This window comes from Cylas formicarius, unplaced genomic scaffold, assembly GCF_029955315.1.
Source record: "Cylas formicarius isolate icCylForm1 unplaced genomic scaffold, icCylForm1.1 PGA_scaffold_12__32_contigs__length_19106922, whole genome shotgun sequence".
NCBI classification, from domain to species: domain Eukaryota; kingdom Metazoa; phylum Arthropoda; class Insecta; order Coleoptera; family Brentidae; genus Cylas; species Cylas formicarius.
In genome coordinates this window covers 16324100-16343865 of record NW_026844225.1, presented here as the reverse complement: position 1 = coordinate 16343865, position 19766 = coordinate 16324100, and the positions used below count along the sequence as shown (strand labels likewise).

At 36.3% G+C, this 19766-nt stretch overlaps 3 protein-coding genes across 3 annotated transcripts; 1 reads left to right on the top strand and 2 right to left on the bottom strand.

The window, feature by feature from the left end:
* The first annotated feature begins 8032 nt into the window (after positions 1–8032).
* Positions 8033–17721, top strand: LOC132695702 (rho GTPase-activating protein 7). Its single transcript, XM_060660127.1, has 10 exons — positions 8033–8270; positions 12655–13167; positions 13385–13427; positions 14064–14135; positions 14205–14432; positions 14485–14812; positions 14872–15122; positions 15175–15483; positions 16022–16317; positions 16382–17721. The coding sequence occupies exons 1-10, from the start codon at positions 8268–8270 to the stop codon at positions 17102–17104; spliced, it is 2766 nt and encodes a 921-aa protein (XP_060516110.1). The 5' UTR covers positions 8033–8267; the 3' UTR covers positions 17105–17721.
* Positions 11090–12595, bottom strand: LOC132695642 (uncharacterized). The gene is made up of 2 exons (XM_060660021.1): positions 12359–12595; positions 11090–11573 (listed from the first exon to the last, which is right to left on the bottom strand). Exons 1-2 carry the CDS (start codon positions 12458–12460, stop codon positions 11217–11219), a joined length of 459 nt encoding a protein of 152 aa, XP_060516004.1. The 5' UTR covers positions 12461–12595; the 3' UTR covers positions 11090–11216.
* Positions 17722–17808: 87 nt separating the features above from the next.
* Positions 17809–19404, bottom strand: LOC132708746 (protein tipE). The gene is made up of 2 exons (XM_060681301.1): positions 19208–19404; positions 17809–19144 (listed from the first exon to the last, which is right to left on the bottom strand). The coding sequence occupies exons 1-2, from the start codon at positions 19271–19273 to the stop codon at positions 18431–18433; spliced, it is 780 nt and encodes a 259-aa protein (XP_060537284.1). The 5' UTR covers positions 19274–19404; the 3' UTR covers positions 17809–18430.
* Between the last annotated feature and the right edge of the window lie 362 nt (positions 19405–19766).

The following is a 19766-nucleotide window of genomic DNA, read 5'->3' as shown; positions in this document are numbered from 1 at the left end:
GGGTTTAATACACCACGGAAAACGAATTGCGTTATCGGATCCGGACTGATTGAAAATCCCTGCTTTTTGTATCTCAGCTTATACACAAAAAGTAACATGTTACGCCGTTGCTCCACAATACGCAGTGGATTATTCGTGTGGTTTGAATTGTCCACAGTCTGTAAGTTAAAGCCCGAGTTTTATCTTTTTGCACTACGTCGTAGCTCTAAAGGAAGCGTGTCAGTGAGTTGGGTCCTTGGAGCATGATTCCAGTCGCTTATTTGAGGGGTATATTTTGGCAAAGGAATTTATTTATATCTTCCTAAATGAAATACTTTTCGTGCGTGACGGCTATTACTGGGAAATATATACTCTAATTAAATTCCCTAAGGTTTTTTTCCGAAAAAAGAACGCTTTTAACGAAATCAGTTTTGCATAATAAATTTTTATCGCCCGGGCAGGCGCCAGTAATGCCTATAGAACCCTCATAAATATGTGCCAAGATGTTCATTATGTTGGGGTGACCGTCGAATCGTTTGTTAATAACAATTTATACGATTCTACTTACTTCGTTTGATGATCTTAAAATTGTAATGTAAATGGATCAGTTACACGCCATTACGAATTCTTTCATTTTAAATGTTCTTAATGGTAATCTTGTCAACAAGATTATAGATTACCATGAAGCCAACCGACTGTACTTCAAATCTTTTTAAAATATCCTATAAAAGTAGCAAAATAAATGATTGCTTTTCCATGGCTTCTCCATGAAAATCCCAAAGCTAACGGAGTAATTGCAATAGTTCAGATACGCTTACGACGGTATAGCAGGATATATTTTTACTTTGAGATAGTCACTAATCACTTTAAAATTTTCTTTTATAAAAATTTTTTAGAATGGAGTTTAGTATAGCAGTTTCGCTGAAGCCTCCAGCAGTAGGTAATCATGTCCTTGATAACGATCTTCAATAGTTCTGATGAAATTTTTCCCCCTGTTGGTCACTACAATTACTTAAGTAATCTGTGTCACAACCGAGAATATTAACGTTGACTTAAAGCCTTCACAAATATCATCATCTTCTATTTTGGGCATGAAGTCTAAATTTATTTCTTATTAACCTGTATCTGAAAAACTAGCACATTAAAAACATCTAAAACCAGTTTTTGAATTTCCAGCACCATTGCTTTTTTTGACATTATAACCTCGTGTTGTTATTCACTTCCAATTTTCGTAGAATTATTCCATTATATTTCAAATTTTAAAGGTATTTAATTCATTTTAAAATATCAGTTTACAGAAATAAGGTTAAGTTTATTGAAGATATTTTGCTGCAGCAATAATGTTAAATAATTATTTAATTAAATCAAATTCTAAACTCATAGGTTGGGTAAAAATACGCATTTTCTTACTTGCTTCAATGTAAATTACTCTTGTTTCGCATGAGTTGTACATAAAGTGAACGGCTAAAATAGTTTTTGCAGTAAACAGCAAGTATACGGGGTGGCTCAAAAAGTACACGTCTTACTATGCTAAAGGAACTTAGAACTTTAAATGGCACACAATATTTTGGAACTTATTTTCGAATTCTGTGTTAAATTTCAGCCATAATTCATGTAGCACCCCCTATACCTATCTCTTAAGTTTTATGAGCAAAAGAATAAAAAACAGAACTTTAATTGTAATTTGTTTAATGCAAAATATCCAGAATGACTAATTAGAAAAGAGTAAAATTGAGAGAAAATTGCATGTGAAAGCCTTTCTACTGCCAGGTTGTCCAAAAGCCAATGAGAACACAAGATTGAAGATTTTATTAGAAATTGAGGATAATCCCCACCGTGCATCTTCTGAAGTAGCTTCAAATAATGATGTTAGCCAACGAACAAAAGAAGAAAAGTGTCATCCGTACAATTTTGTGAAACTGTGATGGAAATGTGCAGCTTACATTCATTTTTTCATCGTCAGATATTGTTTAGTGATGACGCTACGTTTTGTGTAAATAGTACTGTAAATACGGTACGGAATTGGAGTACAAATAATTCTCGACGAATGAGAGAAAATCATACACAACATCCACCATCTCCGATCAAAATATTATTGGCGCGTTATTTACAATTTCTTCAAAATGACAGACAGATTTGATTTCAACAGGATGGTGCTCCGGCACATTTTGCTCGACAAGTGCGTGAATTTTTAAATACAGTATTTTCCGAACAGTGGATTAGTAGAAGTTGATCAATAGAATGGTCTGCAAGATCATTAAATATTACTCCACTGGGGATATTAAAAATGAAAAGTGTATACAGAAAAACTACAAAATTTAGATGATTCAAATTTAGAATTAGATACGAAATAAGGCAATTTAATGATATAGGGTATATGGTATGCCATATAAATTACGCGTGAAATTTGACGAAATGGATTTTAAAAAAATATATTTAAAAAATGCATTTTCACCCACCCTGTATATTTTCAATTAAACGCAAAAAATGCGCAAGAAAAAAGTGTGCGAGCATTTTTTTAAAAATCAGGTATTGGATTCTGATTTTTAAATTATTTCACAAAATAAGATGGCATGGGATATTTCTGTTATCTAATTCAGCGTTCCAATTCCGATATAGAGGTAGACGTAATAAATCTGTTAAATCAATTCTCGCTGCGAAAGAAAATACATTTTCCGAGGAAAAATACATTTGCCCGTTAAAAGTTTTATGCAAACATATTTCATTTGTTATTAGGTACATTCATCAACAATTTGCGTGTGTATGTGTACAAACGAAAATCTCGCATTTTATGAGCTTATTTGAATATTTTTTCGTTTAAATACGCTCATGAACGTCCGACCGTTTAGGTTAAATCGTGAAATAAGTTACAACGTTCCGCCTCAAGTTACGAAACTTAGATATTAAAAAGTTCGGTGTTAAATCCGGATCCCCAAAAACATGGCTCAAATACGCCGAGCTTGTGGCAAAAGTTTCGTCTCAATTATTAAATGCAAATTTCGCTTTCGAAGTTGCCATCGAAATATACAAATTATATATAAAGAGTTAACGTAATGGATGGAAAAATATGATGACACTATATTCCGGGATATCATCCGTTCGCTTGTTGAACTCCGACTGGAATCCTGCAGACGTTTCGCCAAAATCTCACTGCGAAGTTGTCGGCGGTGAGTGCGGTATTTATACCCTGCGCCGGAGATGGTATCGGTGCTGCTTGTGTGTGCGGGAGGGGAGGTGGCTCCGCCCCCCGAATTGTCGCGTTGTTAATTTCGCCCGATCGTAGTTGCGATGTCCCCGTTGGCTACTGCGTGTCGCTCTGTTGTTTGATTATCGTTCTCCACGTATTGGATAAATCAGCCTAGTGTGTATTATATGTAAGGTTCTTGAACGCCGTATAGTAAATTAGCTGCTGCCGTTTTTGATCGACTGCCATATTATACCTACATCGCAGTATGGCTTTGTTCCCGGCAGATCTGTCATATCAAATACATTGAGATGCTCGAATCACTGGACATCATCTCTTGGCTCACGTGATCCGGTAGATATTATTTACCTCGATTTCAGCAAAGCCTTCGACAAAGTGCCACATCGACGCTTGTTATTCAAACTTGAAAAGGTTGGAGTGGGGGGTAGACTGTTAGAGTGGATAGCGGCGTTCTTAAGCCACCGGTCGTTCAGAGTTCGAATTGGTAACGCTTCTTCACTGCCACAAAACGTGCCTAGTGGTGTTCCCCAGGGATCGGTGCTGGGACCAGTGCTATTCTTAGTGTACACCGTGGATTTGCTCTCCAGCATTGATTCTCATGTGAGCGCTTATGCTGATGATACTAAATTATTTGGAAATACTTCAACACATGCGGACGTATTGCAGAGAGACTTGAATACTATTTCCAAGTGGTGTTCAACTTGGCTATTGCCGCCGAATGCTCAAAAGTGCTCTGTGATGCATGTTGGCAAGAACAATCCCGGTTTGAATTATTATATCGATGGAAACTTTGTGTCAAGTGTCGATTCTCAGATGGACCTAGGTGTGACAGTAACTAACGATCTTGCGTGGTCTGCACATGTATCAAATATTGCAAAGAAAGCAAACTGCGCCTTATTTTTGTTAAAAAAGTCTTTTAAAAATCCTAGTGCTCGCATCACTTGCAGGTTTTTCACCACTTACATTCGCCCCATCCTGGAATTTGCTTCCCCAGTCTGGAACCCATGGCTATTGCGTGACTGTGATGTTCTGGAAAAAGCGCAAGGAGCCGCTACGCGCTGGCCACTTCAGCTTAGACATACACCTTACGACGACCGTCTAAAAGTACTTAGTCTGCCAACATTAAGTCAGCGTCGGCTGCGAGGGGATCTCATTCAAATGTATAGGTTTGCGCATGACCAATTTCCATCTGACGTGCCGTTTGTGGTCTTAACCAATGATGAACGCCTACGTGGTCATCCATTTAAAATAAGGAAGGAACAATTCAGGACTTCACATCGCCTGCATTTTATAAGTAACAGGACTTTCAATTAATGGAACAGTTTACCCCCACAACTTGTCTGTATTTAAACGTCTCTTGGACAGTGTATTGTTTCACAGCAATAACTAAATGTTTATTATATGTGTTGTGTTACTAACTATCAATGTGCATAATAGGTTTTCCTTTAGTAATAATAATAATAATATATATATATATATATATATATATATATATATATATATATATATATATATATATATATATATATATATATATATATATATATATATATATATATATATATATATATATATATATATATATATACATATTTTTTTTTAATCGGCGCTAGTTTTCGCGGCGGAAAGCCGGTGTGTTAATGCAATAATAAAATCACGTGCTACCGTCACGAGTTTGCGTTAGAAAATTTCATTGGCCTCATTAAAGGCAAACCTTGTTTAGGAACTTCGATGCTCGGTCCTTGGCGCATAATAATTATAACGAGAAGTGGATTAACACACCAGAACTTGGTTAATGCTGCTTTGACGAACAATGAAAACTTTGTTTTTCAGCCAAATCATTAGTCCAGTAGAGTTTGATTTAGTCGACTCGTTACTTTCAAAAAAACGCTGAAATCTATTCTTTTCAATAGCATAAGTTCAACTAAACTCCAGATAACGGTGCGTCCTACAGAGTAGCCGTTGGTTTTTGTCCTGGACTTTTTCGACGATAACTTCCGAACGGTTTGAGCTAGATGCTTCAGATTTTGCTCCTTTTTAACAGTCCACGGGATGCACAAGATATGCGAAAATGGCAGCGGTCAAACATCGGCGTCCATCTTTTTTTTTAGATTTGCGCCTGTTTTTTGGACATTGCTATCAACAACGATAAGTGTTCCAAATTCGAAGCCATCAACTTCAAAATTGGCACACATATTAGGCTTGGTCCTCTAACGGAACCAATTGAAATTGGGGGCGCTGGGGGGTAGAGAAGTATATTAAAAAGGTTGCTCGACGACTATTACGGTGTACTGCATGGTTTCAGAAAAGAGGTACTTTTTCGAAAACTATTTATCCTATTGATAAAATTTATATACCGGGAAACGTGGGAGATCTAGGGCTGTAACTTTTACTTGCGGCATTTTTTTGAATTATGTACAGGGTATGTCAAGTATTTGTAAAAAAAACAAAGAGATCCTGAAAATTGGGTGCTCCAGATATTTGAAACAATATAATTGGGAATCGCTATTATTTGTAAAAAAATTTAAATTGACAAAAGTTTGCCGTAACTTTGAAGTTCGACGAGATGTGAAAGACACTTCATAAAGGGTGCAGGTACAATAAAATTACATCGATTTTGCGAAAGTTCCATAGTAGTCCGCAGGCAAAGCGGCTTCTTTCTTTTGGAAATAAAAAGCTGCTCCGCTCTACTTGCGACGAACTTCCCCACCCAGTGACGATATTTCGAAAGCACTCTTGTATTTTTAACATGATTTAAATATGGCATCTGTTATCGCCTATGACATCGAACAAATTTCACAAGGTGTTGTTTAATTAATATAGACAGTTTGAATAATTGCCTCCGTGAGTTTATATATCAACCCCGTTCGAAATTAATATTTCTGCGAATTATCTCTCAATGGAATTTCCCCGAATATTATATATTAATTGGAAATTAAATCTATGAGTTGCGAAGTTCAGCACAAGCACCCTTTAATCTCGCAAACCGTGCTCCATGTTATTAGTACTTAGGTAATTTTACTAAGCTTATGAAATTATTTGCCTTCCTTGTTTCCTATATCGCATCAAGTAGAGTTTTTAAAATGTGCATACTTCTATGTATTGCTCGGCACCTGTTAGCAAGTTTATTCGTTAATTCACTTGACTTCAGACCATATAAGTAGATTACTGAACGCTTTGGATCCATGCCTACCCGAGATTGGGACTCTACCATAAAGATGGCGCAGTTTAATTAATAAGTTTTTTCTTTATTTTTCGTTTTTTCTTCCTTTTTACATTGGGTCTGCTAGGTGTCTGTACTTTGCTTTTTAGAGTTGTCTCAGTCAATAATTTCTAATATTTAAATCGCCGCACAGAGGGCGTCCTAATTCAGGAAACGCGTTTAGGAATAAATTTAGGCATTTCTCAAAGCGATTCCTCAGGTATTTCAAAGGACAAAAATTCATATAAAATTCGTCTTTGATTTTTGCTTATTTACAGCGTATTAAGAATTGATATTAACTTGGAGGTAGCGTCTCGTAAAATGAAATTCCCAACTAATTAATCAAATTTGAATTTCTCATGTTAAAAAAACAAAAATAAAACTTATCCTTAACTCCCTGTAGGTAAAAAAGGAACCAATTGGGGGCCGATGTTTATAAGAATTTTTTTTCTTAAAAATCTCTTTGTGATATATCGGATACTTACTAAAAAACACTGTGTATATAAACCAGTTTTTGGATCCGATTTTATTTTTTTGATTGATATTTATTTTTTTCATAAAACTTAAACAAAAGTTGTTTTTGGAAACGAGTAATTGGTTCATATAAATATTAGATAAAGTTCCTAAATAAATTTTCTTTAATTCTAATTGCTATTAATTAATATAGACGGTCTAGAGCTGTCAGCTACTAGAAGGGCAAACAATAAAAAAATTTTGTTTGCTCGACATGTTTCGATAAATAACATTTCCTTTGTTTTTAAATAGATAAAGAACAAATGTTTTTTTTAAGCAAAAATTGGTTCGTAAATATTTTCCTCAATTATAATTGCCAGAACATCTTAATTAATGGTAATCTTGATTACTGTTGACCGTCTAGAGTTATTTACTTAGCTACAAGACCAGCAAACAATTACACAATTAACTTTATTTAACATTTTTCATGGAAAACCATTTTCTATGTTTTCAAATGCACCAATTGGTTCGTAAATATTAAACATAGTTCCTAAATAAATTTTTCTCAATTATAATTGCCAAAAAATCTTAACTAATGGTAATCTTCATTACTGTTGACCGTCTATACCTATTACATCAGCTACAAAAACAGCAAACAATTAAACAATTAACTTTATTTAACATTTTCAAGAGAAAAACATTTTCTATGTTTTCAAATGCACCAATTGGTTCGTGAATATTAAATATAGTTCCTAAATAAATTTTCCTCAATTATAATTGCCAGAAAATCTGAACTAATGGTAATCTTCATTACTGTTGACCGTCTATACCTATTAAATCCGCTACAAAAACAGCAAACAATTAAAATATTAACTTTATTTAACATTTTTCACTTTTTTTTCATTTTCTATGTTTAAATGCACCAAAATTAAAGGTTTTTTAGAAAACAAAATTTGGTTCGTAAATATGGTTCCTAAACCATTATTCTTCAATTCTAATTGCAAGAAAATATTAATTGATGGCGAGCTTAATTATTGTAGACCGTCTAGAGCTGTCAAAACAGCTACTAGAACGGCAAACATTACTATAATAGTACGAATATCGATGTTAGTCAACATTCCAATTAATAATGTATGCTTCAGAAACATATGTATACAGTTAGCCAGTTTAGTTTCAATTTGGTTATTGAGACAACAACTCGAGTCCGCTGCCTGTCGACTAGACGACTGAGTGTATCCGTCGGGTTTTCAAGAATTAAATATGCGCACGTAGAAAACGCCGCAGTCTGCATGTTACTTTTGAGTTTTCGTTTGTTGTGTGACAATTTGTGCGTGTCAGTGGTTTACTATTTTATTAACCTATAACGTTAGCAATGACACCGACGGTAGTAGTTTTGTGTAAATACCACGACGGATTAAAAGCCATGCCATGGTAAACTACACGTTATTTCGTTGACGCATTCATATTAATTGCGCAACTTCCCCTTTTGGATTATTAATCGTTAAAAATATATATAATATAAATCGCGACCGCTGGCTCGGGGTGGTGGGGAAATTAAAATAAAATTAACGACTCGGAGGATGTTAACAAATGCAACACATGTGTGCATCAGATGTTCGTGAAAACGCCGACACCCCACTACTATTTAGGCAATTATTAAAGCGAACATTATTTTCGAAAATGATAGGAGGTCACTGACACTGATTTATTATATATCAATCGCACGTAATGGGGCAGGCTCTTTTTATCCGACGGCCTTAATTCTTTCGCGCCGCTGAAAGCGTTAAATCACGTTTATTTTTAAACATATTTCGCAACCCGAAGTTGCAAAATGATGTCATAAACAACGAAACAATGAAATTATTAACGCGATACACAATAAACTGTGAAAATTTTTCGATAGCTCCAAAGAATCGAAATTTCGCCATCGCTACATGTAGGATGTGCATTGCGTAAACCAATCATTATCATTACAAATCCCAACGAACAGCCGTTGGCTAACGTATGTACCAGCCAATAATTCCTATACGCGTTTATCTGGCTGCCTTTTTTTTTGGAGTTCCCGTTTAATTTTGCTGCGTTATTATGTCTACACCCGCGTTCAAGTCGCTTTATCAGCTCGACCAGTAGTTACGGGCGCCAGAAGTAATTTCATATTACGCTAATATAGATTAAAATGGAGCCGAAGCGATAACGCTCTCGCGATTAGGAAAGATAACGTCTCGATAAACAAACACACGTGATAAATTTGAACCGCGAACGCAAAGAAAAGTCACACGAAAAGCGGCTTAACAAATTAAAAGTTGCCCGGCAACATCTGTCGCTTAAATTATACTATTAAAGTCGTTTTATACATATTTACTTAAGCTTTTATCGCCGGCGAAGAAAGAAAAATTACATAAAACGAAGGTCATCGTATTTTTTGAGGTCACCGGATAGTTAAATAACGGACATTTTTCTCGAGTAGGTGGATGTACACAAGCCGCAACTATTTCTTTGGCGAAAATATAAAATTTCCCTCAAAACAGAATTGTTGTAATCAGCTGATTTTTGCTAAAATGAAAATAAAAGCAATTGGCTCATTTAAAATTCTATTTGGTTTTTATTATTTTTGACCTACATGATATTGTATTTATCGCTCACAGAGTCTTCAAAATTTACCATCCAATTACATTATCAAGGTCGTTTTTTTTCAAATACTACGCCCTGTATAATATCGTATCAAATGTTCTTTCTACTTAGCATTGATTTTGGCCAAGTTGTCATGTTTTTTTGTTTCTTTACCGTCAAAGGAGTTATAAACTGACTCCGGACTCCGAATATTCTAATGTGGAGACATTAATTTTTAATGAAAAAATATTACAAAATGGCAAACAATTTCTGAAAAACACAACTATAACACAAGAAACAAATACTTGTTTCAGCTTCCCTCTTCCAGGTTGACAAGTTGCCATTCTATATGGGTCTTAAAATATACAATCTTGCTATGAAAAGGCATAGACAAAACTGATACAAATATGGTATGATTCTAAAAAAAAAAACAAAGATTAGTAACGAAAAACTGTTTTCATTCGCTTAAATAGTTTCTCAGATGCTTATATACACTTGCTTTTATGTTTTAGTAACATGTCTCTATATACTTTAAATATTTACACCTGTATGTATATAACCCGCAACACATCATCCACAATATTCAAAAAGGCTGATCGTAAATGAAGTGCCTTGAATGCTTGCCATCCTTTTCTTTTGTTATATACGTTTTTTGTATAAATACATTTTTGTAAATAATAATAGGTATACATTTGAAGTGGGCTTCTTTTCTTTCCTCTGTTTTTTTTCTTATTTTGCATAGCTTGCTTTTTATTTGTCTAATAATTAACAAATAAAAAATTTTCTAATGTATTACAAGAAAGTTATATTATTTTTTTTCTTTCTTCAACGAACTAGTAATGTTGATATTTTATACTTTCAAAAGTGAAAAAAAATCTATCTATCAGTCGACCTATGCCCTTTCATATGTGTTCTCACATGATTTGTGTTTAAGCTATGGGATATCAATTTTTTTAGAATAAAACGTTTTTTTCCTAATTTACTCAAAAACCTTTAAGTTAGTTGTCATCATAAGGGTTTTTATTTTTGTTTAAATTGATATTTAATAATTTTCTTTCTTTAGATCCAGCAAAATCAACAATAAAACTTTTCGCCTTTTATTGGTGTCGCACTTCGTTTTCAAACGAATGCAACTGGGCGTTTTCCTTTATGTACTCGAACTAAGTAAACAATCAATAATGGCTCGAGATTAAGTTTATTTAATGACAAGACGGGTTTCTTTCAAAAACCACAGAATAAATAGAAAAACAAAGACCACAGCAAATAAGTAGTTTGTCTTTAGCGGTTTTAAAATTTTGTCTTGAAGACGATGCTAAATTAATTAATTAATTAAATTAAATTAAATTAAAATTAAATTTTTAAAAATCGGTAGGGTACCATGATTTTACCTATTTAATTCAACAATTTATTGTTGTATATTTTTTATTTTAATTGCACAAAATAAACCTCTATCAAAATGCGCTATAAGAATTTTTAGTAATTAATAATAAAAAAACCAGAGCAAGTTAGGACGCATGTTTAAATGGACTTATGTAACTTATTTTCGGGTGATAAAAATTCAATATAAAAAAACTATGGCGTACACATACCCATCTCGTGGTACCGTGACGAATAAAACAGTATGTAGTTAGGGCATTTATTTTGTTTTTAGCTACAAATAAAATAAACCGCGATTAATTTGCTCAATTTATTAAGTAATGGTAAATCGACAAAGTTCCGGTCATCGTGATGCTTAGCGTGTTTTTTTTAATCGTCAAACTGATCGGTTCAAATTTTCTCGATGAATTTTTTCCCTCTGGCGGCGAAAAACGCAACGTCAGATTCATCGTCGGCGTACACGCGTCTTTGCCTGTCTTGAAAATTATCATACAAAGTGTTAGAACGTTTCTTGCCCCTGGTCGTATAAAATGGCATCGGATCGTAGTCCTTGTGAATCAAAATCCAGCGCGGCTCGTCCACGAAAAATTTTTCCTGTAGATATTTTGGATCTTTTTTGCCGCGATTGGCCCAAAACGGACCTAATTCGTTTTGACTTCCGGATCGTTTCATACAGAGATGTTCCGCACATGTTGGTAGCATGTCTCCGCTGACATCGAGTATGATTCGCTTCCTCGGATCCTGTGCCTGCAATGGTTAATATTGTACAGGCCAAAAAGACAATGGACTGTCGTACGTTCTTAGTAGCTTGCGTTAAAACTTTTAAGCGTGCACGTCACGAGCTATTAAGACCAAAAGCCATGAAATTAAATAACTTAACCGTTATCCAAATTACATTTGAATAACTAAGGTGTGTCGGGCAGTTTGGACATCCTGTCTAATGCAACACGTCTTTATTAAATGAGTATTTCAAATTTTGTTGTCCCGCGTTATTTAATTTCATTAAAACACAACGCTTTTATTTTATTTCAACATTTTATGAAATAAAAATACAAGCACGGGAAAGCTGACAGCTTGAAGAACAGACGAAAGAAGTACCTAAAAATAAAGTACAATTAATTCTTAACATATACAGACTGACGTCTTAAAAAATGCATAATATATCTGAAAAACAATATCACTCACATATTATTAAGTAAGCTTTTTCGAATTAAGCGAGGCAGAAATATAAAATATTCTACAATTGGCGATTTATTTATTAAGGCGGGGTTCCAACTACCGTTTATACAAGATATTTTTTCTTACTCGCAATGTTAATTAATTTATGAAGGAAACTTGCTTTAATAAGCCATTTATTACAATTCATGAAGTTCAATATTGTAAATATGTTTTTAATTTTGGTATTATTATTATTAAAGTTTTATAAATTACTTTTGCAAATGAAGGTTTTTGGAGAAATCTTCGAGTACGAAATCGAAATTGGTTCCAAAAGAGGTTCGTCCTTTCCGATTTTAGGGGGTGGATACACTTACATGAGCGGAACATATGGAAATGAATATAACGAAACCGAAAAACGATATCATTGTATTGTCTGTCGAGAACGGCGTTAAACTAACTCTGGAATTTCTTCTCATTCCCCTTAAATACTAGATTTGATATAATTTTCTAGAGCGGAAAAGAAACAAACCCTGCGGTTACTTCAGATTAGAATTGGGAATAGGGAATTCTGTCAACAGCGTCCACATATTGTTTTCTGTCTTTGTTTTTGATTTCACCCCCAAACCTGCTGCAGTAGGTAGATTATTTACATGTCTGTGTTACTTTTCAGAGTAAAATTGAAGATGATATAATTCGATGCGATCGCGAAGTAAAATCCGGCCCGGAATCGAAACTGGACATCGAGGATTTAAGTTCTAATTTGAAATTGCTCATTCAACTCAACGAGACTATCAAGTCCGAAGTTTCGGAATTGCTAGCCAAAAGCAAACGTCACGACGCGTACCAAAATGCCGGAACGTTATATATCAACGGATTCGGAAGCAAAAATGGCGAAATACCGCACGGTACTAATGATGAAGACCACGTGGAAGTGGAAACCACGTTTTCCGATCTAGATTCTGACTCGGTTATTCTGCAAGTCAACGTTTCGACTCAGACGTCGCTTTCGTCATCGGTTAGCTCGACTAATTTAACGTGGGCTTCTTCCGGGTCATCTTCCGGGTCCGAATACGAGTCCTCGTCCGTAGAAGATAGAAATTGGACCGGAAGATTGCCTTGGCAAAGTGCCAAATTTTCTTCCGCACCTTTGCTTGAAAAAGCGTCCCCTTCCGAATCATTGGAGGTTTGTTGTTATACACACGCGACGCCCTGTATACTACGCGCACACGTTGAAAATTTTTGTAATAGTGAAAATGGCGTATTTTCGCGTTTCAAATATAACGTGTTAAAATTCCATTCGGGGCGATGATTACGCGTACAACATGGTGTCGTCGCCTTTGAACTTAAACTTGTTAACTGCGGATGGCTGACCATGCATAATTGATCTCGTATAATTTCAGGTGAGCAAGCAGTGCCGTTCCCAGTCAGATCGACACTTGACCGGTGAGTAGCTTGGTTTTATTTTACAGGCAACATGTCCATTCGGGTCAAAGAGTACAAGTTCTTTCGCAGTTTGAGTGTTAAAGTAAACGATAACTGGCCGATTAGGAAAGCGGAACAGTTATGGAAACTAATGCGGACCACTAAAATAGCAGGTTCGCTCGACACCGTTAACGCCCGCAAAACCCTTTTAGACGTTTATCGAATCCATCCCCTATTTTTAGCCGACGTTACGACCGCGGTGTAAATATAAGACTCGCAAGTGTTTTTGGTCGTTGCAAAATTTGCATGCAAGCGAGTTTTTGTCATTGGCAGCTCCACACAACATTTGAGCGTATTGGTGTCGATGTTGAGAATACGTATTGCTCAATTATCCACAAATGTCCCTAAAAGTGTATTGCCGACACATTCACTTTAATTTTGCGGCCGATTTTAGGGCAAAAACCTGCTTTAAGTGTGTTGTTATAACCCTGTACGCTTTAAATCGCCCCTACTCAAAATTAGAAACGACCCATTTAATTCGTAGCCATACAAAAACATCCAGAATGTACACCAACCACAAAGTGCAGTATTTGAACAGCTTTTTTTGTGTACAACTATCGAGCCACTATATCTCGAATATAATTCACATTTTTTTAGAAATCGAAGCCGCCGAAGCATGCAAATGGCTACGAGCCACCGGTTTTCCTCAATATGCTCAAATGTACGAAGGTAAGGAGTAAGAAATCAAAACGTATCAAAATTGGCAAACGTTTTTCGAGGGCATTTTTGAAATTTCAGATATGGAGTTTCCCATCGACATAACAACCGCAGCACAAGACCATCCGTTTTTAGAAAGCGACGCTTTGCATTCGTTATTCAGGCGTCTCCAAATTTTAAACAGTTGCGCCCATTTACACCAACAAAGGGGAGCTCACCCGGAAGAATCTGAAGACGAGCACTGCGCCCTGAGCAGTAACTGGACGTACCAAAAGGACATCAGGAGATGGTCTAGAACGTGCACCAAAGGTTCTTCGAGATTACTTTCTCGCGTAGTTTGATTATATCGTTTCAATTGTAGTTCCTCTCGAGGAACTTACCAAACGTTTGGAGAATGCGAGCATAGGAAGTCAGGATAGGGACGACGCGTTTGAAAAATGTACTCAAAGTCCCAAAGAAAGGCTAAAGCGAGCGGGTTCTAGTAAATTTCGGCGAAGGCGAGAAGGTATTTTGTTTAGCGAAGGAGATGCTTCATTCAGCGACGATTACTCCCCAATACGAAGTCTTCGTCACCTGGGCACCAACCACGTGTCCGATTCCGAAAGTACTCCTAAGCATCAGAGGAGGGCCAGGACTAAATCATTCGATAAGACGGATACTTGGCTCCAGGATCCTAATTCGGTGGAGGGGTAACAAGTTTTTTACACTACGCAATATCGATTTACCACAAAAATAACGTGGTCCGCAGGGTAGTGTGGCGGAAATTGCAAGAGGGGGGAAAACACAGTGAGAAAGTCGATAGCGAGAACATCCCCAGGGAGGCGGACAACGCTTTGGTGGACGTAGAGCAACTTTCGGCCGCACAACTGCAAGTGTTGGGGAAGTTGGCTTTATTGAAGCTAACCGCCCACATGGAGAAGTATTGTCCGTCGCACCGGACGGGGTGGAATTGGGATTTGCCGAAATTTATCAGGAAAATGAAAGCCCCAGCGTATAAAGGTCTGACGTCGGTAATGTATTAATTGGTGTGGCATTTAAAGTTTTTCTGTAGATAAGAATGTTTTCGGAGTTCCTTTGTCCGTGACGCTGCAGAGAACCGGTCAGGTTTTACCTAAAACTATTGAAGAAGCTTTGAGGTGGCTGCAACAGAACGCGGCCGATCAAATCGGCATATTTCGTAAGCCCGGAGTAAAATCGAGAATTCAGGCTTTGAGAAACGTAGTCGAGACGAACGAATGTATCGATTTCGTGGACCAGCAATCGTACGACGTTGCTGACATGGTGAAACAATACTTTAGAGATTTACCGGAAACTCTGCTGACTAATAAACTCTCGGAGACTTTTATTCTCATCTTCCAATGTAAGTTTTCGCCGTCGGTAGTTTGTAAGTAGAAGTTTTCCCTGTCGACAAAGAATTGAAAAAATTAAGCTCTCTCTTTCAAAAATCAAGAATATGTTAAAAAATTTGCTTAATTTTTTGAATTGTTCATCGTGTTCAAAGGAAGGTTCCCGTTTAAAAAAGAAAAACTCTCCATATACAGTGTGTCCAAATTATTTTTTTTGAAAAAAGGAACAATTCCGTCAAAACAAGTCTGACTAGACAATTCGCGAAGATTACTTTCTGCTTAGGTCTGGAATATCTTAAATTTTCTATTGTTAAACCTTGTAATGGAATATTAAGAACTTCATATTTCTTGAATATTCGAATCAACAAAATTTGAAAGCAACTTTTCTAGAATATTAAAATATTCTCTGAATTTTTTAAGTTTTAGGCTATGTAGAATATTTAATGTAGAATAACTTTTTTTCATCAACTAAGAATAAAAAAAGTTGGACTCATGGTGCTCACTTAGTTGGGCACCCTGTATATATTATCCTTTAGCGACTAAATTTTTCAGATGTGCCCATCTATTTGCGGCGCGAGTCTGTTTTATGTGCTATCCTCTTGATGCCAGATGAGCACACAGAAGTGCTTAAAACGTTGCTACATTTTTTACTGCTTATTGCAAAACATTCGGAAGTGAATCAAATGAACGAGAGCAATTTAGCCATGTGTTTTGCACCTTCGCTTTTTTATTATTCTCAAGCTTACAAACAATCGCTCGGTTCTCCGCATCCCAAAGAATTGGCGGAAAATAAAGCCGGTCACGATTGCCTGTTGTATTTTCTCAAGAATTTTGACTATATTTTTAAGGTGAGTGGAATACAGTCCAAATGGTACGCAGTAAAAAAAAACGAAAATTATTGTACCGTTACAGGTGCCTCTCGAATTTATCAAACAATGCAAACCTAGTGATATCAAAGAAGCCAAAGCGAAACTTTTAAATCATTTAGGTGCCCAGAACGGCGGATGGAGGGAGTATTTAGACGAATGCGAAGCGAATCTAATAAAAGAAGTACGAGAGAAACAGAGAGGTTGGATCGGAGTGACTAGTCACCATCCGAAAGTAGATATTCATTACAAAAAAGTTGCCGACGGTATTCCGTTGTGGCTGTGGAAGACGTCTGCTGAAATTGAAGCACCTCCTACCGAGGTGTTACACCGATTGATTAGGGAAAGACACATTTGGGATCCTGAACTGAGGTCGGCTAAAATAATTGCCCAGCTCGAGCCCAGAACTGAAGTATTTCAATACGTCAGAGGTTCGATTGTTCCTCGACAAGCTGAGGAGTACTGCGTAGTACGCACCTGGCGCGTGAGCATACCGCGGGACGGCTGTTTGCTGGTGGAAACATCAGTAGAACATCCCGATGCTATACCAGTTCCCCAGTCGACGAGAGGATTGGTACTAGCTTCGCGGTACCTTGTAGAACCTTGCGGATCAGGCCGGTCGCGTTTGGTACACTTTTCGAGGATCGATACTATGGGCAGAGCTCCAGATTGGTACCAAAAACACTTCGGACATCTGCAGGCACTTTTTTTGGCCAACATTCAGAATTCGTTTTCGCAAAACGCGTTAGGACCAGAAAGCAAAGTATAAACTCGCGGTTAGCGTAAGAAATATTAAATTCCGTGAGCCTACTTCTAATTGCTGGGAAGACATTTTGAGGATAGGTAATTATTATCTGAAAATCCCAAAATGCTACTTATGTTTTTACTTTGATATATATGGGCAGATTGTAGAAGAATGTTTGTTAATGCGATTCGGATCCTGATTCCTTTGAAGGGAATATGAATATGAAAAAATATTCCATAGGGTGGATGCGAATGTGGGTCCAAAGTATATTTATATAAGAAAAGATATATTTTTATAGGTACTTTCGTATAGGTTTGCAGATTTACTGTTAATTAAACTACATAACAATTTAGTCAATTTCTTTTTTATGTCGATGTTACCAGACAATTTTTAAGTAACGTATTTTATACTAAGAATATGTGATTTATTTTTATAAACTGACCATATAAATCTAGAATAGACACTCATACGTGTATACAGCAATTGTCACATACCAAACTAGTCAAAATGTAAATAAATATATTTAAAAGATTCTAAACCTCATATTATTACTGATAATCAATATTTTACATTTTAGTAACAATAAAGGCCAGTATTTTGTAATAACATATATATATATATTACCTCGTTAATATATTAATACATACTCACCTTGTTTTATTTTTCTCGGCGGTTTTAGGATCAGGCTGTAATTAAAAAAACGAATCGCTAGATTTTCCATTAAACAAAGTCATTTATTTCAAGAAAAAATATATAAATTAAATCACAGGCGTTTATATATTTTTCATATAGTAACATCATTTGATTTTTTTCTTACTAAATTACAACAAACTTTCTGCCACGTAACAGCTTAGACGACATTATAAGTACACTAAAATCATTAACGAACGAATGATTCCCACGCGTTTAACAGTAACAAATATTAGATAAATCATATTGAACGTGGTCCATAAAATATCAATAGAAAATAATTTCTAAATATATTTGATTATAGCGCAACTCCTTATTTACTCTTTCGAATGGGTCCTGTACATTTTTTTTATTAGATAGATGATATTTGATTTAATCTAGGGTAATGAATTCCTCCTCTAAACAACAAACTTGGAAATATTTTTATAGTAGTTTTTATCTAAATTCTATATTTCTAAGCTTTGGTACCACACAAGGAAAGCTTTGATCCTACATCGGCTAAGTTCACGATCAGAGAACCAGCGAAACTTCTTACTCTTTCAAATCCCTAGATGGTATTCACCGAGGCAGTTATATACTCAGGATGTTCAAAGGAAACGATACTCGAAGTATACACGCGGTTTGATTTCAATATAAAATTATGTGTTTGATAACCGCGAGTCAGGACAGTGTGGGATGAAGACCCAAACTAAGGGAGCCGTCACTGAATTCTGGCCTTAAGGGTTGTCCTAGTCGTGGAGGACGTCGAGATCTTGTACGATGAGTAGCAGGTCTACACGTGCAATCGCAATGCATTACACACAGTGCCACAGACGTGGCGAGAGTGATTACAAAGGGTACTGCAAAATAATGAATGATAATAGCAACTTGCTCATCGCGTTCGTAATGCGTTAATACGACGGTACGGTTCTCCCTAGATGGATAGCACGGAAAGGAGGTGCCTTCTGTCCCATAAGTTTCAGTAAAGTTGGCACACCGAATAGATGGAGGATACCCACAACCTTTGATATTAACTAGCAGCACAGCATCATCCGTACGGTTATCAGAAGCTGTAGTTTCATTGTAGCTGACGTAAATGTGTGTGCAGTGATAAGAATCACTAGTACAGCCTTCGCGGCAAGAACTCCACGAGCAATTGGCCAGCCCCGTTAGCTGCTCATGACGAGTTGTCACACACATAACCGGTTCTGTGACGAAGTCCGACGCTAGGGTTGATATAGCTGGGTCGACATATAATGGCACGAGAAAAAGTAGAGAGGAACCTGCCCCCATTGCTATTACGGCCAGCAGACTCGTTGAATAGAAAAGTGCCTGTTCCCGACATGATCTTGCCCCTTGTTGTTTCGTCTGTTGTTTTTTCGCTAATGCCAATTCCTTCAAACGAAAATGCATTTCGAACTCGGCGATTTCAAAAGGATTTGAAACGTGCACCCTTACCTTGATCTTTCGTTTCCTAAGTTCTTCCTGTTGATCCAGGAGCAGTTCTGAGCTGCTGCTCCTCATTTTATCGTCGACTAAGGCATTGGCGGTTCGCTGTTTCTATTTTTTTTTTCCGCTTTATTTGTATTATTTACTGTTTGCTCGAAAAAATCGGTATTGCTGAATACTTAATGCAATTCTCGCCTCGATCATAACGCGCCTGCGTCTGCATCCCTGTTCCCCGTTTATAGGGACGTTCGAAATAGAGGTAGTTTGTATACGGGGTTTTCCACAATTATTCCGGAACGATATGTTTTAAATGTGTATTACGCATTGGTTCCAAATACGGATTTTTCCCATTCATGCCTCAGTTTGGCTTTTTTTAATAAGATTTTTCATAAATCTTGAATTTTTTAACAACTGCGCGAGTGATGCCATATATGACAAAAATGAGTATAATTTGTAATTTAACAACCGACTCTAGTTAAATACCTACATTGCATTTCTCCATTGTTTTTTAAAGAATAAAGATTATAGTTTAAGGGATGTGTTTCAAGATAAAATACGTTTTCATTCA

Excerpts from the sequence above, each read along its gene's own strand:
- LOC132695702 (XM_060660127.1), top strand. Across the intron at positions 14,433-14,484 it reads GTCTAGAACGTGCACCAAAG|TTCCTCTCGAGGAACTTACC; the intron begins GTTCTTCGAGAT and ends TTTCAATTGTAG. Across the intron at positions 15,123-15,174 it reads GAAAGCCCCAGCGTATAAAG|ATAAGAATGTTTTCGGAGTT; the intron begins GTCTGACGTCGG and ends GTTTTTCTGTAG.
- LOC132695642 (XM_060660021.1), bottom strand. The coding sequence starts at position 12,460 with ATGAGAAGAAATTCCAGAGTTAGTTTAACGCCGTTCTCGACAGACAAT. Across the intron at positions 11,574-12,358 it reads TTTCCATATGTTCCGCTCAT|GCACAGGATCCGAGGAAGCG; the intron begins GTAAGTGTATCC and ends TAACCATTGCAG.
- LOC132708746 (XM_060681301.1), bottom strand. The coding sequence starts at position 19,273 with ATGAGGAGCAGCAGCTCAGAACTGCTCCTGGATCAACAGGAAGAACTT. Across the intron at positions 19,145-19,207 it reads TTAGGAAACGAAAGATCAAG|GAATTGGCATTAGCGAAAAA; the intron begins GTAAGGGTGCAC and ends TTTCGTTTGAAG.